General features: G+C 52.3%; 9 protein-coding genes across 9 annotated transcripts; 4 read left to right on the top strand and 5 right to left on the bottom strand.

The window, feature by feature from the left end:
* Window positions 1-2560: 2560 nt before the first annotated feature.
* URA1 (dihydroorotate dehydrogenase) lies at window positions 2561-3580 on the bottom strand (the record flags this gene model as incomplete). The annotated part of the gene is made up of 1 exon (XM_062944710.1): window positions 2561-3580. One exon carries the CDS (start codon window positions 3578-3580, stop codon window positions 2561-2563), a length of 1020 nt encoding a protein of 339 aa, XP_062803564.1.
* Window positions 3581-3811: 231 nt separating this feature from the next.
* QC764_210020 (uncharacterized protein) lies at window positions 3812-4751 on the bottom strand (the record flags this gene model as incomplete). The annotated part of the gene is made up of 5 exons (XM_062944711.1): window positions 4319-4751; window positions 4250-4267; window positions 4085-4195; window positions 3918-4036; window positions 3812-3868 (listed from the first exon to the last, which is right to left on the bottom strand). The coding sequence occupies exons 1-5, from the start codon at window positions 4629-4631 to the stop codon at window positions 3812-3814; spliced, it is 618 nt and encodes a 205-aa protein (XP_062803565.1). The 5' UTR covers window positions 4632-4751.
* On the top strand, window positions 4215-7817 carry KEX1 (Cell death protease). Its single transcript, XM_062944712.1, has 4 exons — window positions 4215-4613; window positions 4663-5738; window positions 5811-6171; window positions 6226-7817. The coding sequence occupies exons 2-4, from the start codon at window positions 5560-5562 to the stop codon at window positions 7399-7401; spliced, it is 1716 nt and encodes a 571-aa protein (XP_062803566.1). The 5' UTR covers window positions 4215-4613; window positions 4663-5559; the 3' UTR covers window positions 7402-7817.
* Window positions 7818-7925: 108 nt separating this feature from the next.
* On the bottom strand, window positions 7926-10159 carry DRE2 (electron carrier). The gene is made up of 3 exons (XM_062944713.1): window positions 9666-10159; window positions 8571-9578; window positions 7926-8513 (listed from the first exon to the last, which is right to left on the bottom strand). The coding sequence occupies exons 2-3, from the start codon at window positions 9350-9352 to the stop codon at window positions 8258-8260; spliced, it is 1038 nt and encodes a 345-aa protein (XP_062803567.1). The 5' UTR covers window positions 9353-9578; window positions 9666-10159; the 3' UTR covers window positions 7926-8257.
* Window positions 10160-10659: 500 nt separating this feature from the next.
* On the top strand, window positions 10660-12071 carry QC764_210050 (uncharacterized protein). The gene is made up of 4 exons (XM_062944714.1): window positions 10660-11089; window positions 11197-11289; window positions 11356-11512; window positions 11577-12071. Coding segments are annotated over exons 2-4 (384 nt in total). The 5' UTR covers window positions 10660-11089; window positions 11197-11288; the 3' UTR covers window positions 11803-12071.
* Window positions 12013-14039, bottom strand: FMT1 (Methionyl-tRNA formyltransferase). Its single transcript, XM_062944715.1, has 4 exons — window positions 13643-14039; window positions 13510-13586; window positions 13334-13449; window positions 12013-13278 (listed from the first exon to the last, which is right to left on the bottom strand). Exons 1-4 carry the CDS (start codon window positions 13887-13889, stop codon window positions 12186-12188), a joined length of 1533 nt encoding a protein of 510 aa, XP_062803569.1. The 5' UTR covers window positions 13890-14039; the 3' UTR covers window positions 12013-12185.
* Window positions 14040-14149: 110 nt separating this feature from the next.
* LIS1_1 (Lissencephaly-1) lies at window positions 14150-15976 on the top strand. Its single transcript, XM_062944716.1, has 3 exons — window positions 14150-14300; window positions 14380-15238; window positions 15302-15976. The coding sequence occupies exons 1-3, from the start codon at window positions 14251-14253 to the stop codon at window positions 15797-15799; spliced, it is 1407 nt and encodes a 468-aa protein (XP_062803570.1). The 5' UTR covers window positions 14150-14250; the 3' UTR covers window positions 15800-15976.
* On the bottom strand, window positions 14260-17747 carry QC764_210080 (uncharacterized protein). The gene is made up of 2 exons (XM_062944717.1): window positions 17429-17747; window positions 14260-17380 (listed from the first exon to the last, which is right to left on the bottom strand). The coding sequence occupies exons 1-2, from the start codon at window positions 17444-17446 to the stop codon at window positions 15980-15982; spliced, it is 1419 nt and encodes a 472-aa protein (XP_062803571.1). The 5' UTR covers window positions 17447-17747; the 3' UTR covers window positions 14260-15979.
* On the top strand, window positions 17602-18869 carry QC764_210090 (uncharacterized protein; the record flags this gene model as incomplete). The annotated part of the gene is made up of 2 exons (XM_062944718.1): window positions 17602-18428; window positions 18489-18869. Exons 1-2 carry the CDS (start codon window positions 17937-17939, stop codon window positions 18867-18869), a joined length of 873 nt encoding a protein of 290 aa, XP_062803572.1. The 5' UTR covers window positions 17602-17936.
* Window positions 18870-18928: the final 59 nt, after the last annotated feature.

Consider the following 18928-nt stretch of genomic DNA (forward strand, 5'->3'; position numbering starts at 1 on the left):
CCTAGACTCCCGGGTTGAGGAAGCTGGCTTCTGATCTGGGTAAGTCCCGTTTGATTCGGTGAGCTGTGGGCGCTGAATAAGTAATCTATTGGGAATTGGGCGAATTCTTTTGCTTTTCAGTCGAGGTATGAAGGCGGCCTCAGAAATGCCTCGGAAAGACAACAGACGTCGTGTTGGCCTGTCGGGAGTGTTCCAGCAAGTTTGGAGAAGACGTAATGTTCCAGTTCGAGCCAAGTCGTAGGTGGTTCGGTGCCAGAGCCTCACAATACAGCCGGTGATGACGGCGGGTAAAGATGAGACACGAGACGGGGCGGGCCAGAGCACTCAATGGAAAGATCCGGCGACATGTACGGGTATATCAGCACCTGGGTATCGGCCGCGTCATTTGCCTGGGAGATGGGACCTGGGAATCAACAAGAGACCGAAGGGGTTTGCAAGACATCTGGCATTGGGGTTTCTGGAAGGTAGATAGCGTATATTGGGTCTTGGGACCGCCAAGCCAGTCGAAATATTTCGCCGACGTTTGTTTTACCGTCATCAGACGGATGGAGCACCGACGGCAGACCTGAACCAGACGAGCGAGCAAGCTGGGTCAATTCCCACGCTGGCCTGTCTACAATCGCATGTATTGGTGCTGCTAGCTGCCGGCCAGGGGGACGGGAACAGCGTGGGACTGGATTAAAATAGTGGAGTCTAGGTAACTGTCATCATAACTGGCTATTAACATTGGTAGTTCTTGTCTACGACACCCGATTGTGTTGGTGGAAGACATACACACCCAAGCCAGACGTGTCTGGATCTATCGTGGCGTCAGACTTGCCGTGACAAATGCCGTCTACGATCGATACAAATTATCCATGGCCAGGTCCAATACCGCCTGGAACGAACGTGCCACGGGGCAGCAGCTGGACTATCGATGATTCCCACTGAAGGACCGGGAGGGACGATGGTAGGCGGGGAATCAACCGAACAGGTTCCTAGGAGATTACGCGAAGACGGTCCGTCAAGGCCAATTCATCCGGCGTTACGTTGTGGTCGGCACAAGCCGAACGGTTGAATACTGTAACGACCTTGTCCATTCACCTGGGAGCTGGAAAATGAGTGAGTGGTGATTTGCGAGAGGCGTTCAAGACAGGGAGCGAGTGCGAAGAACCCCACAGTTTCTCCAGCACCTGGAGAATCTCTCTTTAAAAGTCCGCCAATGAGAGTGCTCGGATTTGAGCCCATGCTCTGTTCGTGCAGATCTGATGGGGGGCCGATGCGCTAAAAGCTGGGGCAAGGACCGCTAAAAGGGCCCTTTCCCAGGGATTCCTGCACCCACTGAAGATTTTCGTCCACTCCTCCAACTTTGATTCAACCAGCACCCTTCTCCGACACCCAACAACCCAACAACCTGGGTTCATGCGGGCAACACCATGAACCATATCTGATACATTGGGTGGGCAGTGTCTAATTTTCCGTAAATCATCTGCCTCTACCTCGCTATCTCGTTCCGGAATGCTTACTTCCATCCACTCCCTCAGCCCTAAGCGCAGCTGACTGTCGACCATAAGTTGAGGTCGTCACCGTTATGGAAGATTGACTCCCCTTCCTGAAACGGGCAACTCACAACATGGCCCTGCTCCCGTTTCACCCAAGGATCGCCTTTCCCGACTTCAGGCTGAATAGACCCAAACTTCCGTCAAAGGCAAATTCCGTGTGGGATTGTACTATAGTGATTGCTTCAACCTTACCAGCTGTGGGGAGCCAAGCTGGGTAGAAGTTCGCATCGCTTCAATGGGAAGACAGGCCGTCGAGATCTACCCGGTTTCTTTCCCACAGATTACCTTGCATCGAGACGGTCCGCGAATTGTACATGACGAATAATACTCCGAGGCATCAAACGCCCAGCATGCTAGCGTGACATGATGATAGCTTCACCTGTGTTATCTTGTGGATAAGTAATCCATCTTCCTGGTCTGCAGGGCATGAATTTAGATTCCTCGTGGCAAATGTTGCTTTATTGGCTTCCAAGCATTCTGACTGCTGGAAAATCTCGGCGTTGTTCGCTACCAGTTTGTCAATTTTCATGGGGGTCAACGTCTCGGCCCGAGATATCGCGACGTTATGCGACGCAGGTCTGGACTGGGCCATGCAGAAAGAGGCCGAACAGCTTATTCGACAATTTGTCATGCCACGTCTAGTTGTCATCACATCACGTTCACTTGAGGACATGTGATGATAAGGCCCGAGGTATTCAGCTCAAAATAGAGTGACAATGATAGACATTGTATCAGAGTCTTTTACGTCGTGAAGCTGTCCTCAAAATGAGAGCCTCATGTAACAGGTCTTACGATGAAGAAGGTAGAGCTCAGCTTTACATACCTTATTAGACTGGGTCACACATTAAGGTTTTACAGTGTGACCTTGATAAAATTGTATTTCTGTTTCATAGAAACACAACAAGTTGGCTCACCGATCAAAAAGAATTTCAGATACATCACTCCTCTCAAAACCATTCCTCTTCGCGCTATCCAAAAGCCTTCCAGTTCCCTCCCACCTCCATTCTTTTTAAACAAAATCACCACCCCCCCTTCAATCCCTTCTCAATCTCCTCAAAAACCTCAACTCCTTTCACCCCTAAAGCAGTACCCACCCCAACAACCCCCGCCCCAGCAGCCCTCATTCTTTTGTACCCCTTCTCATCCTCCACACCTCCAATCCCTATTACAGTGATATGCTTCAAACTCGGTCTCTCATCCAACATCCTCCGAATAGTAGCCACATTCCCCAGGGCCAACGGGTGCAGCGCCGCCCCGGCCATCCCCCCAATCCCGTTACCCGGCAGAACAGGGTCGCCCTCGGGTGAGAGAACGAGACATGACCCTAGGGTGTTGGTGCATGTTATGAAGGAGACTTGATCACCTTCCTCTTCGAGGGCAGAGATGAGTTCGTTGTATTCGGAGGAGTGGGTGTAGGGTGGTGTTTTGATGCCGAAGGGCAGGCGTGGTAAGTCTGGTCTGAGTTTATCACGCATCGCGAACCGCAGGCGGCGAAAGTACTCGACCAGTGCGTCTTTAGAGTACGCGGGAGGAGGTTTGTTGGGTATGTTGGGGCAGGAGAGATTGATTTCCATGTAGATGTGACCGGCGGTTATATACTCGGACAGGTAATCGGCGATGCATGTATAGCATTCACCGACCTCGGTCGGGGTGCCCGTGACTGAGATGATGAAGGGTTTGATGGGCTGAGTACCAGAGCAAGTAGTATAGATCTTGTATATCCATTGCATATATTGAATTAGAGCGTAAGGGCTGTAGCCTAGTGTGTTCAAGCTTGCTTTTTGAGCAGGAGCTTTGCTGGCTTCTTGGGGGGTTGGGTTGGTGGATTTTGAGGTTTCGGGACTAGAGGGATCGAAGAAGGTGTATCGATGAATAGCGTCATCGTGCTTGAAGCCGTCCAAAGTAGCGGTTCGAGTTGTAACTGCGCCTGTGGAAGGGCAAAGATACAGCCGCTCTAAGTCCACATCGCCGGATGCCCATGGGTTAGCCGAGTTGATCAATGGCGGGTTGATTTTGATGGGCGGTGGTAGTTCCGACATGGTTGATCACTGAATATATGTTGGAGTTCTGTCTGCTGGGTGTAGTTGAAAGTTGTTGTCTTGAATTCGGCGGGGTTAGATGGATAACTTGAAGATAAGAGCTGCACCCCGCATCAAGTGTGTGGAGTCATCACAGCAATATGAAGACATCAAACGAGCTCCAAGTCAACCACGGCGAGAAGTTGGCGGTCAAAAGTAATTTATATATTTTTTTTCCATTCATATCATCGACTAGAGCATATCATCAATGCCCTTGTCAGCATCTTTCTTGATCAGCTCGACCATGCCCTGTCAACAGTCAGCATGTTATCCAATGAACCTTCAGAAGTCCACTCACCTCAGGCATAATGGGTTTTCCATCTTCAGTCTTAACGTAACGGAATGGCATCTCTGTGCTCTCATACTCGTTGAACTTGAGTTCGGGAAAGTCGACGTAGGGAATGTCTTTCAACGGTGCTGTGGAAACGTTAGTAAGGTCATTGTGTAGAAGAGAGGGTTTTATACTCTTGCCCTCAACCACCAGACGAGTTACACGGACTGCAGTGTCTGTGGTCATCTGGACGGGCCCGAGACGACGGCCCTCAAAGCCCTTGGCCCGCAACTCGGATGTTCTGTCTGTAACCGAGTTAGACAAGGCATTATCAATCCTTTAGCAACTGTGGCAAACACCTCTAGGGGGGTCATCACCTATTGTTTTATTAGCGAGTATTTTGATGTCCAGCTTAGCTCATAACATACCAAGGATTCCTCCAAACAGGAAAACATCAAAGTTGTCCGCATCTTCAGGGGCAAGATCACTCTTCCCCTGAGGGTCAAGAAGGCATACTCTAGACTTCTTGTCCGCATACAACTCCTCCACACCCCGCCTCTCAGCTGTGAACGAGGGGATGGCAGCCAAGGCGTCTGGGACCTTGAACTGTGGGTGGAGAGACGAAAGGAAGAACTTGGACCCAGTCTCTTGCGACTCGCGCGCGATGGTGATATACTCGAGTTCTGACCAGGGTCCAAGCTCCTCGTCTAGGTGCTCAACGATGTATGTTTTCCCGGCCATAGCGCTGAAACTTGAATCAAACCCTCACAAGATGCTCAGTTAGGAGATAAAATGGTGGAAAGTACACAAGTGAAGGATGGAAATGTGCAATTAAACGGCATCGATAATTTTTAGCTCGTGGGCGCCCGATGCCAAGAACGGAGCCGGCAGATCGGCGCGCCCCACAGAAGGTCTTCCGAAGCCACCGGCGCTCCCCTGCAGCCCCGCGCCGCTATGTCCTCCCCTCCCCTCAAGACACTGTTCCAGACTGCACAACAACGACGCTTCTTCAGTGCCCTAGCCACCGGATAGAGCCACATGCCTACACCTGATACCGTTGCGCAAAGCCTCAACGAAGAGTAGCACAGGCGCCCGGGGATATTAGAGTTGCGGGCACATTATTCAAACCCGAATCCGGGAACGTGGCACAGGGAGAGCTTTGTTGGTCTTGCGCCTGGGGCCCTGCCTGCTGGACCCGACGCGGTGAAACACGTACCTTGACTGGGCTGCCTGCCTACTATCTCGGGCAGCTTTTTTACCTTATCCACGCATTGGTTCTGTCTACTCTTGTGAAATAGCTACAACCTGTCTTCTATTACCAATTATTTGAATCCCGTGGTATTCGTGTGGGACTGTTACCTCCACGTTTCTTCTTACATTCCCTTGTTTGGCCTAGGTACCAGTGATAATCAGCAAACGCCAAGCTCAGCTTGCAGTCGTCAGCCCGCCCCAGCCCACTGCATCCCGCCCCTGTCTTAGGACAGATCTGTCCATCCATTGGAAAAGTATCTCGACAAACCTCCATCGTCGGTTTCGCAGAGAACCTCACGTTATTTGACTGCCTTTTTTGGTCCCCGATGACCGCCGCTGCCGTCACCAGGTAGCCAGATACACAGGCTCTCTTCAACATTCGTTGCGCCGGTCTGAGGACCCTCGCGACTGGGGAATCATGGCTGTTGGACGGTCCTTGGCGAACTGGAGGCGTCTACCATCCATCGTTACCGCCGCCGCCGTCGCCCTCTCATGGACGGCGACACTAGCTGTCGCCGATGTCAAGGCGGCCGGTGACTACTTTGTCCATTCACTTCCAGGGGCGCCGCCAGGTCCCCTGGTGAAGATGCATGCTGGGTAAGGAGTCTTGTCTCCAGTCCAAACCAGGGATGTCCTCAACTAACATATGTGTCTGCTTGCGCGCGTTAGGCATATCGAGATAACACCCGATGTCAATGGCAACATGTTCTTCTGGCACTTCCAAAACAAACACATTGCGAACAAGCAACGAACGGTGATATGGTTGAACGGCGGCCCCGGCTGCAGCTCCGAGGATGGTGCCCTGATGGAGATTGGCCCGTATAGGTTAAAAGATAAGGACACGCTGGTGTACAACGAGGGAGCATGGAACGAGTTCGCCAATGTCCTCTTCGTCGATAACCCTGTCGGCACGGGGTTCAGCTATGTCGACACCAACGCTTATGTACGCGAACTCGACGTTATGGCTGACCAGTTTGTTACTTTCCTGGAGAAGTGGTTCAAGCTGTTCCCCGAGTATGAACACGACGATGTAAGTTGAGCTCCTGTTCTGAGCCAGAAAATATGGTTCTAATGTCTTATTCAGATATTTATTGCTGGAGAATCCTACGCCGGCCAGTACATCCCCTACATCGCCAAGGCTATCCTTGAGCGCAACAAGAAAGGCGGCGAGTCCTCCTACAAATGGAACCTCGCCGGTCTCCTCATTGGCAACGGCTGGATTTCCCCTCCCGAACAATACGAAGCCTACCTTCAGTTCGCCTACGAGAAGGGCATCGTCAAAAAGGGCTCCGACGCCGCCTCCAAGCTCGAAGTCCAACAGCGCATCTGCTCCAAGCAGCTGGCCGTCGGCCCCGCCCTCGTCGACAACACCGACTGCGAGAAGATCCTCCAGGACCTCCTCCAGCTAACCGCCACTAGCAAAGGCGGCGAGCAGCGTTGCGTGAACATGTACGACGTCCGGCTGACCGACACCTATCCGTCATGCGGCATGAACTGGCCTCCCGATCTCGACGCCGTAACCCCTTACCTACGCCGCAACGACGTAATCCAGGCCCTGCATGTGAACCCGAACAAAGTCACCGGCTGGGTGGAATGCAACGGCCAGGTCGGCGCAAACTTCAAGCCCTCTTCCAAACCCTCGGTTGAACTCCTCCCCGACCTGCTAAAAGAAGTCCCCATCATCTTGTTCTCCGGCTCGGAAGATCTAATCTGCAACCATTTGGGCACCGAAGCGCTGATCTCCAACCTGCAATGGAACGGCGGAAAGGGCTTCGAAATCACCCCCGGCACTTGGGCCCCCAGACGTGACTGGACCTTTGAGGGCGAAGCAGCTGGCTTCTGGCAGGAGGCCCGCAACTTGACCTATGTAGTCTTTTACAATAGCAGCCACATGGTCCCGTTTGACTACCCGCGCCGCACAAGAGACATGCTAGACCGGTTCATGGGGGTGGACATTTCCTCCATCGGCGGCAAGCCCACCGACTCCCGCCTCGACGGGGAGAAAGTCCCCGAAACCACCGTCGGCGGGGTGGCCGGTAACGGCACCGACGCGCAACAAGCAGAGAAGGAAAAGCTCGACACGGCCAGGTGGGAAGCCTATCGCAAATCAGGGGAGATCGTCCTGGTGATTGTGGCGTTTTCGGCAGCGGGATGGGGGTGGTGGGTGTGGAGGGAGAGGAAGAAGAGGAGGGGTTACATGGGGGTGTCTGGGGGAGAATATCTCGCCTTCTGGGGAAGCGAGGGGGAGGGAAGGGTTTAGAGACAAGCGCTCGGCGGCGGATTTGGAAGCGGGGGATTTTGACGAGAATGAGCTGGATGATTTGCACATGAGGACGCCGACGACGGTGATGGGTGGGGAGGGGAATGATCCTAGGTATAGTGTGGGCGCGGCGAGCGAGGATAGTGAGGATGAGGAGGACGTGAAGGGGAAGGGGAAGGAGAAGATGTCGGGTTGAGTCTAGGTCATATGGGGTTGGATGGGCAGAATCAAAGTCTTTTTGATACTACACAACAATTGGAACAACAGGAGTGAATCGGAAAGAAGGATTACAGAGAAAGGAAAGGCTGGTTGGTTGGTTGGTTTTCCTGGTGTTTCAGGCGGGGGGTTTAACAAATGTCAATTTGAGCTCATCTTTGTGCACGGCTTTTACAGTTCACGTTGGCATAAACAGCACATATATATACACTATCACACTCGAAGGCATTGTAAGCGACCGAAACGTGAGAACAACGTGGGCATATATTGGTGGCTATCGCCAACCTAGATAAAAACTCTCAATCAAGCATCTTTGTGTTTCTATCTGGAGTTTATTCTCCCGCTCAAGTGCTTTAGTTCAGACATGTGCCTTCAAAGGTCTTGCCATATTCCAGCTGTTGCTGTCCCACAGTTTACAATGCCCGTCCGCTGCATCCTTTTAAGACTCCCAGTCAAGCCTGGGATTAAACCCGCCTAATAAATGTCCCAGAGTAGTTTGATGGCCTTGTGGCCGAAGCGATGTCTTCGCTCGCCAACCCTTGGTATTACAGCCGGGATATTGAACTGCGCTGTTGGATAGGCTTTGTTATCGTTGTTGGTTGGGGTATCATTCTTGTCATTATCGCCTTCTTCAACTCGTTCAAATCTGAGCAGTGTTGTTGAGAATCTTGACTTGTTCGCCGGGCTTGAAGGCAGGGAGGCCAATATAGGGGCAGTCTGCGCATCTGAAAGCGTCACCGAGGTAACAGCTATTGCAGGAGCCAGTCTTGCCCTGGACGGTAAAGTCAAGCTCGCTGAGATCCTCAGACTTGAGCTTCAAGGTGGCCAGACCCTTCTCGGCCTTCTCACGACGGGCCTTATCTTCGGCGGCTATTCTCTCGGCGAGACCACACGTGCTAGCAGATGTTAGTTTATTGTGCTTCGTATTGATGTTGAAGAAATGAGAAACATACCAGTCTTTGCAGGCTCTCCTCTTTTTGCCCGGCTGAGGCGCACATTCAGGAGGCTGCTGAATGGGACGCTTCAGATCCGCCTCAGTCAAAAGAGTGTCCTCATCAATGACATCGTCGTCGTCCTCGGCATCAAGATCCAAGTCATCACTGAAATCGATGAAACCAACCCCAGCAGGACCCTTGGATACTGGTGCTGGTGCCGGTGCCGGCGCTGGGGCAGCAGCAGCCTTCTTGCCAAAGCTGAGAGGGACACTCCCATCAGCGTTCACCTTCTTCGCCCCAAACCGCAGAGGTACAACCTCCTGCTCGGCATAATCAGGCTTAGTATATCCATCATCCCCCAACACCAACCCCGCCAGAATCGCCTCCTTCTCCTCTGTCGAGTTGCCCTGTCCGAAGCTGCCGTCCTCGCTCCTCAAGGTACCACCAGCCTTGAGTGCCGGTACAACCTTGCCCCAGATCTCCCTGTTGGACAAGAGAGGGGACACCTCGCTGCGGCGGCTTCCGTCGGGGTCGGTCAGGACGAGGATCAGGTCGTAGGTCTTGGCGGGGAGGCTGACTAATCCAGCAGCGAGACGGTCGAGCATCTGCAAATCGGTGGCCGACCGATCGTAGACGGAGAACAAGGAGGTGAGGCAGTCCTCGCGGGATGCGATCGACGGGGGCGCAAGCAGGAGGGTTCGCTCGCCAGAATCGCGCTTTGCGCTGGCAGCCGCCGCAGCGTGCGCGGGGCTGAAATCAAAGTCGGGAGTTGTGTCGATCATGACGGCGGCTGGAGGCATCTCGCCGGTGTTTTCTTGGTTTCTGGAATGAAAAGAGGCTGCTCCGAGAAATGCAACAAAGTAGAACCCAGGAATAGGGAAGCAAAAAATGATTGCGGATCGTGCCTGATTTGTATTGTTAATCCTGTCGTGGGGGCGGCAGGAGGTCGAGGCAGTGGATGGAGGGGCAGTTTAAGGGTCCACAATTCTTTTGACCAATAATATTGAAGCTTATAAAGCGTTGCCACTAATACATTGTGTGGACAGTGCGAAAGATTAGATCTTGCACGCCATGTGGCATGATATTCGGCGGTTACCACACAGTGTGACTCACGGCTGATTACAGTGGGTTTTCTAATTCTCCTGTTCCCGCGGAGGGGGACTTGGAGATATCGTCATCAATGTGGGAGCCGATTTCGGCCATTTGGGGTATCTAGTATCGATAAGAATTACGAATGTGCACACTAGTATAGGTAAACTTTACTTCATCAGAGGCTGTCTGTGACGGTCCTGGCAAGAAGGAAGTTAAAGTCGATGTGAGATGTCAGCCGGCACTGGTCAGGCCCGCCCCGCAATCAACCTTGGAAGCGCCGTCAGATCCGGTGAATTCAGGGACCGATGTTTGGAAGTGAGGTGGAAACAGTTCCCCGTTACTTTGTGGATATCCGGTCTGTCACAGCCTGACCTGCTGGTGACGGGACTTTCGGAGAAATGCGGTCGTCTGGTTCGCTTTCCATGGATTTCGAGAGTCTGGACCGTTGCAGCTGGCCTCAGCTGGGACGTGTCTAATCGAGTCATGGAGTGACACCTCACAGCCGTTTGACTGGCAGACCTGGGGTGACGAATTGGATGACGAGATTGGCTGAGTCCAGCTGGCCTGATCATGTCGTTGCAGCACTCCAAAGATGACAGCTTTCAACAATTCCAATTCCGGTCTATCGATCAAACAGAATTGCATGTCTGTTTCATGTATCAAGGGTTCTGGAGGAGGAGAGAAGCTTCCAGCCGGCATTGGGACCTGTCATTGAATTCCGGCGGGCACCCGTCAATCAGATGGACTAGCCGTTTATGGTATGGCTTTCCCCGCATTTTGTACCAGCACAGGAGAGCGCAGGGGATCGCTGAGACCTTCAGATGTGGGGACCTGACATCACAAACGTACCCTCATTGAGCACTTCACACCTCGACACCTCACAAAGAAAAGGTGAGCAAGAATCGCAGGAATAGCCTGTGTCAATTGGGAATGCAAATCCCACTATGGCTAAATGGAACGAACACCAGCCACTAGACAGCCGGGGCCCAAGACTTTGCAGAATGGCGAGCAAATCACGTAATGGCTGCTGTCCAAAGTCAGCCCAGACTCATGGCCTCTTACATGCTAATCACGCGACTCCCATACAGCGCCTCGTAGACTCCCCACCACGCACCGTACCGCGTTGCCCCCTGTTCTTTCCCTTTGAGGATGCTCGCCTGATCAATGCGAGCCGCGACTGGCTGCTCCTTTCCTTCCACAGCTTCTCAACCACTGACCTCTCCGGACCTCTGTCGGGCCTTTAAAGTCAAGAGCTCCCATCCCTCTCCTCGACACCCAGTTTCTTTCATCCAGCATTCAGACATTAATTCATCCATTGATCATCCACCATCTCGGATACCGTCATCCAACCCATCTCAACATCAACTGATAACCTTGCTCGACTCACTCGAGACTCGCCCCTGAACTGGTACACCAGCTTTAGTGACATCACAGCTCCTCACAGAGTATGTATGTATCGCCAGCCCGTCTCCTGCAGCACAGCTCCCCTTACCCGAGCTTATCACTCTCAACCCCGCATCTCTTTGTGTGACGCTGACCCTCTGATCGTCAGAGAACAACCTCTCCACCCAACAAGTCCAACTATCTTCGAACAACTTCACTCTAGTACTCTCTACCTTTACAAATCCATCACACATCATCAAGAGTAAGCTTCATCACTGGCATTGACTCTAGGATCAATAGCATCAACCATTGACAACCCTTCCCGCAGTGACTCGCTCCCACAAGTTCAATGACAAGGACCACAGCATGGTGGCCCCCGTCACGGGTCACCCCCAGCAACAAGTACCCAAGTTCTTTGGCAAGCATGGCTTTGCCGATGCCGACCCCAAGAAGACCAAGAAGAACGGCGGTGGTAAGGGCAATTGGTATGTCTTATTTCACCCTACCTCCTCTTACAACTTAGAATATCACTAACACCAATTCTTTCAGGGGCCCTGTTGGCTTAGAAGCCGAGGATGAAGAGTTCAACTTTGTCCACACCCGCCGCCGCTCCAACAGCAGCAGCGTCTCCAGTCACCCCGAGCACTTCAAGTCCAAGTTCGAGATCAACGAGCCTGAGCCTGTGTTTGAGGAGGACATCCATGGAGCCATGGAGGAGGAGGAGAAGGACAGCAGCCAGTCCAGCACCTCGAGCAGCAAGCCCGAGGACATGTAAGACCACACAGGGGAAGATCATTCATGACGCGTGAGGACAGTCACCCGCGAATTTTTGCGTGCGGGAATCCATGCTTTTTGTTCAACATGGCGGAAGGTTCGTTGATACCCTTTAGAGGTCTGAGATTTAGATCTGGCGGGGAGGATGCTTGCCTTCTATCTGGCTACCACACCTTTCTCATCTCCAACGAAGGCGGCTGGGATAGCTGCGCTGTACTAGTATTTATTTATTCAATTGATTTCTGAGAGTCGTTGAGATATGTATTCTGACTCCTGGTGCCTGATATGATGACGTAGTCGTTTTGAAAAAAGATAAACCCAGATTGTTTGCACGTAGCTCATTGTCGTTTTATTGGTTCAAATGATAAATACAGGGAACAGAAATCAGTAACTGTATATCCTCCTCACCATCGCTCTGTTGCTCCTTCTCTTGGTCTCTTCATCCACCTCAGCATCCTCTTCCGGTCGTCTTGTAGCAGGCTGCAACGCCTTGCCAATCGGCTCCTCATCAAAGTGCATGCCTCTGTAGTCCGTCACTGTTCGTCCTAACTGCGCAGCCACATTCGCAGCTGGTCTCGTTGGCTTCCCATCCACTGTCATTTTCCCTATTCTCAACAACCCCTTCCCGCCACGAATAGGATCACGAAGATAGATCGATCCTGTCTCCGAATCGGGAAAATACGCCGTCTGGATAGACAGACGCCACTCCTTTTTCCTTTTGGGTTGTTGTTGAACCCCTTCTACTCCTGCAGCAGCATCAACGGATGATATGTCTCCCCTCTCCAGCGCAACAACCCGCTCAAACATCTCCAACGACTCTGGCTGGGGGGGATACCACTCCGGCACTTGCTGCTCGTCGTCCCCGATCTGAAGCCACTCCAGAACAGGGACTTGCTCCTCCGCCCAGGGGTCTTCTTTGCACCTTTCCAGCGCGGAGGCCACCTCGTTTGCGACGGCGGGTGGGAGGTCGGGGGAGGTGAGGTCAAGGATGTAGGAGATGTCGTCGCAGACGACGCGTTTATTCTGTTCTTTTTTGGGGGTGCGGACGACGAGTTTGGACCATAAGGGGCCGAGGATGTGGTGTTGGTGGGCGATGTCTTCTAGATGGGGGGCGGAGGAGGGGAGGTTGGTAGAGAGGGTTGAGATGGAGGGGGTGAGCCAGGGAATTTGTCTGGCTACTGTGCGGACTTTGGGGGCGTGTCGGATGGGATAGGGGGGCTGCCAAGAGACGTCTTTGTGGGGTGGGAGGTGGAAACCGGATGAGAGGGAGGAGACGAGCATGGAGGCGCCGAGGGGGGCGAGGAGTGAGGTGAGGGAGGTAAGGGTTGAGTTGGGCGGGATGGGGATACCCGGGAGGGGTGTTTGGGATAGGACGGTGCCGGTGTCGAAGGAGTGGGGGGAGAGGGTCTGGATGGAGACGCCGGTATGGGTATAGCGGTTTAGGAGGGCGTAGTGGAGGGGAGCAGGACCGCGGAGGCTAGGGAGAGGGGTAAGTAAGAGGTGGTTAAAGGGTAAAGGTGAGGGTGACATACTCGGGTAAGAGGGAAGGGTGGACGTTGAGGCCGCCGTATTCTGCTTGGTTTAGGAGCCGTGGTGGGACGAAACGGCCGAATGAGACAGCGATGATGAGGTTGATGTATTTCTTCATCTATTCAAGCGGAATGATAGTTAGCATTGAGATGTAGCAAGCTCAAACAGGGGCACTTACAAACCAATTTGTGAAAGTATCGTGTGGTAACGTTGATAGAGGAAGACCAAGTTCCCTGGCTACTGATGCTATTGGGACTGCATATCTTTTAATTATATGACAGGTCTTCAAAAGTCATCAGGTCAGGACATACCTTCAGTCACTTGCTTCAATCCTCTCCCGGTGGGCTTCGATGGCCGCACCAGCACATCGATAGACTCGATAAGACTGGGATCATCTTTGTGCTTCTTGTGAAGAGCTTTTAGCGAGTGACAACTGAACTCATCTGAGCCGCAAAACAAGATTCGTAATGGATTGCCGCGTTGTGTACTGTATGTTGCAATGCTCAGTGGTCTTGCAACAGACCGTCGAAGTGGTCGTGAAGATGCCAACCACCGCATTGTGGTGGATTTCGCTGTTTCAACAGTAGGCTAATTAAAAATTCAAAGGCTCGAATATGCAGATCTCTTGTTGATTGGCGGAAATATGTGTAAGCGATAACAGGTCTTGAACGACAAGTGGAAGCTGTACCTGTTGTGAGTGAGTGAGTGAGTGAGTGAGAATGCTTTAAGTGAGAGATCAAAATGAGTGGGCCACGAACCTTGAGAGCTCTGCCCCCTGCAAGCCCGGACCCTGCAGATCCACCCTTGGCATTCCACCCCCCTGGAGCTTCCTTGTGCCAGCTCAAAAGATACGGTCAACATCACCAAAGTGAAACACCCGCCATGTTTGTTTCTTATCTGCTTCTACATTTTTATAGCTATGACCATGGCCACAAGGAGCTTTCTAACCGACCGGCAGGCTGAAGAGCTGTGTGTTTCCCCCCACCAATAAACCCTCTATTATCTCTATCCCAGAAAAACATGACATAGATAGCTAACCAAAATCCAGACACAAATCCATCATCGCCTACCTCACCTCCCTCAACCTCGCCACCACAGCCAACACCCTCCGCGCCGAGCTCAACCTCCCCGAAGAAACCTTTGACCTCGCCAAAGCAAAACAATACGAAGGCCTCCTCGAAAAGAAATGGACCTCGGTCATCCGCCTCCAGAAAAAAGTCCTAGACCTCCAAGCAGAGAACGCCCACCTCAAGAACGAGATCGAAAATGCCGGTCCTTTAGCCTTGTCGAGAAAGAACCAGGACCCAGCCAATTGGCTCCCCAAGGGACCGCCACGATACACTCTCGAAGGCCACCGCCTGCCCATCACCTCGGTAGCCTTCCATCCTGTCTTTAGCTCTTTGGCCTCGGCATCAGAAGACAACACGATCAAAATCTGGGATTGGGAGCTCGGAGAGTTGGAAAGGACACTCAAAGGGCACACCAAGGCAGTCTTAGATGTGGATTTTGGCGGGCCGAGGGGGAATACCCTCCTTGCAAGCTGCAGTTCCGACATGAGTATTAAGCTGTGGGATCCGGCGGATCAGTACAAGAACATCAGGACACTACACGGCCATGATCATATTGTGAGCTCGGTGAGGTTTGTTCCTGCGAATGGCACTGCTGGGGCGGGAGGGAATCTGCTCGTGAGTGCGAGTAAGGATAATACGCTGAAGCTGTGGGATGTGACGACGGGTTATTGCGTCAAGACGATTGAGGGGCATAATGACTGGCCGAGGGCGGTGGCGCCGTCGGCGGATGGGAGGTGGCTGTTGAGCACCGGGAGTGATAAAGCGGCTAGGTTGTGGGATATTGGGGGGACGGAGCCGGAGTGTAGGGTTGTTATGTTTGGGCATGAGAATTTCAATGTATGTGCCCCCATTTTTGTAACCTTTCGTCTCTGATTTGATATACTGACATGGGTCTGATAGTTGTGCTGCGAATTCGCACCCTCCACTTCATACCCCCATCTCGCCCGCCTCGCGGGACATGAAAAGGTGCCCCCAGCAAACAGTGCTGCCGAGTTCATGGCGACGGGCTCGCGTGACAAGCAAATACGGCTGTGGGACAGGAGGGGACAATGTATCAAAGTGCTAGAGGGCCATGACAACTGGGTCCGAGGTCTGGCCTTTCATCCAGCAGGTAAGTTTTTGATCTCGGTGGCAGATGACAGGACGATGCGCTGCTGGGATTTGAGCCAGGATGGGAAATGTGTTCAGACCCTCTCTGGCATGTTTGACGGGTTCGTGAGCTGTGTGAGGTGGGCGCCGGGAGTCACTAAGGATGGGCTTGCTGGTGGGGATGCTGGTGATGGCACGCCGAAGAAGAAGATAAGTGCCGAGGCGAATGGCGGGTTGCAGATGCGGTGTGTGATTGCGACTGGGAGCGTGGATGGGACGGAAGGCAAGGTGAGGATATTTGCCAATTGAGTGTTTGGGACCAATGCAGTGTCGAAGCGGGCAAATGGCCGACATAGAGTATGAATAGGGTTTCAGGCAACATCATCAGCATCATTCGCATTCAGCATATTAGGGGTATGCTATAGAAAGGCCGCTGCCTTGGGTGGCTACAAGAAAGCGTTAATGTTAATGTTTACGCATTTATCGTTGTTACTCTTCCACTTTGATGTGTTGTTCCTCCACATGTTGTTCTGGTAGTGGCTCTGGTACTGGTTGTACTGGTGGTTCTGGCTGCTTCTCGGGCACTTGCGGTTGTGGTGCGTCCTTGACAACCTGCCACCGATATGCAACCGCCCACCTCCCCAGCCCACCCTCTAGTTCAACGTCCCAAGCAGGCGGCACAACGGCCACCACCGTCCCAACAGCTAGACGCTCCTGTCCGTTTCTTTTATCCGTACTGCGCCGATCTAGACCATGATCAACTCTTTCCAAGGAGCCTATCCTCCCATCACCAGCCAAAACAGCTTGCATACCAGGTGTTCCTACTCGCGCGTTGGGTAAAGCCGCACTGATGAGACTTAACCCCTCCCCTCCTCTCTTTACATCCTCCACAGTTAGTTGGACTGCCCCTGGTGGTAATGGTTGTGGCGCGTCGGCCTCTTGTTTGACAGGGGTGTCTGTATATTCTGATGTTTTTTTCACCTCAATAAGCCAATTTTGGAGTTCAGCCGCCAATCCATTGGTGAGATACTGGCCCCGCCCCCGACGATTGCGACCCCGGCGAGGTTTGGGTGGAGAAAAGAGATCAGGATTTATGCTCTGGATGGAAAACTTCTTCGAGTCGGAAATAGGCGAGGTGGATGTTGGTGGTGATGGGGGTTGCAAAAAGCGAGGTGGTGGGTTAAAGATTTCTTTCCTTGCAGGTCTGGTGTCTTTGTCTGGCGGTGGTTTAGCTTCTGAGTCGGACTCGCTGTCGGATTTTATGTTCAGAGGGGAAGAGTGAGGTATTGGGGGTTCGTCATCATCGTCATCAGAGTAGATGGTGATGATGTGGTCGATTTCTGGGTCATCGTTTGGGGGAAGCTCATTGTCTGAGTCCGAGTCGATCGGAAAGGCAGAGCTTGGAATCCATTCTTCCTTTGGTTCGAGGTCGGGCTCTGATGTGGCAATGGATATTCTTCTCCTTTTTGGTAAGGGGCCGGGGTCAACCTCCTCGTCATTGTCCCCTGGCTCTGGGAGAGAAGACTGTGGGACAAGAGACGAGTCTATGTCGATTGTTTCTGGTAAGTTGTCTCGGACAGCAGTTGTTCTTGATGGTAACGGCTCCTCTTCATCATGTCGACTACGCTCCTGATCTTGAACGGGAGAACTATCTTCTATAAGAAGTTCTTGTGTAGCGCGAGCTCTCGATGCCTTGGCCTTGAGAGCCAACGCAGGAGTTGAGTAGGGCGCGGCATGGCTGAAATGCGAGAGCGGTTTTGTGGTAGACGAAAATTTTGGAGTGCCATAGAATCTATAAGGTGCAGCCGAGCTTGACTGGTTTGGTGTTTGGCCGTGAGGTTGATGTGTGCCTGGTCGTTTTGAGAGCAGGAACCGAGAGGATGCGGGTGTCTGATTGGTGTTAGTGGTCATCTCATACGCGATTGAAAGAGAACTTACTGCTGGCGATGGACCCATCTGATGAATCAATACAGGATGAGCAAACCAGTCACGGGTGTACTTATTATACGGTTCCTGAACAGATCAAAATCATTCATCATTAAGGTTGTATATCTGGAAAACTGTGATAGGCAGCACCCAGTGCTCGAGTTGATGAGTGAGTGGCCAACAGCGGTGATCCAGCCTTCCCCTAACCCTGCGCGTCGTCAGCATTGGGAACTGGCTACCGTGGGCACAACGCCAACCAGTTTGGTCACTTTTGTTTCCACTCTTGGCCCAAGCTCCCAACCCAATTTGGAAAAGAACTTTAACAACAAACCCGACCCCACTCCGCGTCGTGTTAGCGCGCCGCGTCCAGTGCGTCGCGTAAACTGTGCAGACTTGCCTTCAGCTGCCTGGCCTCCCCCACCACCTGATTCTTTGTCCACAGCATCCGCCAACAGACCACCGCCAAAATCGACCATAATTGCCACTTTACCGTATACCCAAGGAAGACCCCTTCAGCTGGATGCAAGATAGAACACTTCTACCAAAAGAAAAGACAACACCAGGCGCCATGTTCGCTATGGTTGACCCAGCCGTGAACAGCGGTTTCCAAAGTTTTGGCGGTAACAATCAGCACAGCAGTTTCGTCTTTTCAAGTCCACACAAGCCAGCCAAATCATCACCTCTCTCTTATACCCCCATGAGGATACCTTCACCGACATTACCATCAGACGATGTCCCCGACATGATGCTTTCATCCCCTCTTGGTCCCCCGTCAGATTCATCCCATCTTCGCATGAGCCAGTCCTCACCAATACGGTCCTCATTTGACAATAATGAGAGCTCCGGACCACAACCAAAGTTCAGATTTGCCAATCGGAACCCAGCAAAGAACAGCAATCCTCTAGTCAAAAAGCGGAATGATGTACAAGACTCGAGACGAAGACTCTTTCTCAACAATGTACGGCAGAGGCAGGAGGATAAAAAGTTTCAGCGACGGGGTGGACAAGATGAGGTTCGTTATTTGCCTTCCACCTGTACTTTTCTCTTCTCCCAACTAACAGCCCCTGGACAGATTGCCAGATTAGAGTTCAACCGTCTCCAGAACGAACGCCTCGCCTATCTTGACCGAGAACGAGCCAAAAACCCTTATGCACTCTGGGAACAAGAGCTTGAGGACGAGCATCGCAGCTTGCAGTCACAGCAATGGCAAATGCAACAACAAAATCCAGACGAAATGATGCTGGATGCTTTGGAAGAGGCTGAGATGGCCGAGATTGCACAAGCAGAGGCGTTGCTCCACCAGGACAACAACTCCTCGAGACATATCAATCAGGATGACTCTTTCGATGATGACGAGGATTGGGATGAGTTGTTCATGGAAGCGATCCAGACTTCACAGCAACACCATATTCAAGGACAACAATCGGGCGGGCAAGATGTGGAGATGTCTTGATTATGATACTTCACGTTGTCTTGTGTTGACGAATTACATATGGCACTGTACATTGGAAG

This window comes from Podospora pseudoanserina, chromosome 2 (assembly GCF_035222485.1).
Source record: "Podospora pseudoanserina strain CBS 124.78 chromosome 2, whole genome shotgun sequence".
Taxonomy (NCBI): Eukaryota; Fungi; Ascomycota; class Sordariomycetes; order Sordariales; family Podosporaceae; genus Podospora; species Podospora pseudoanserina.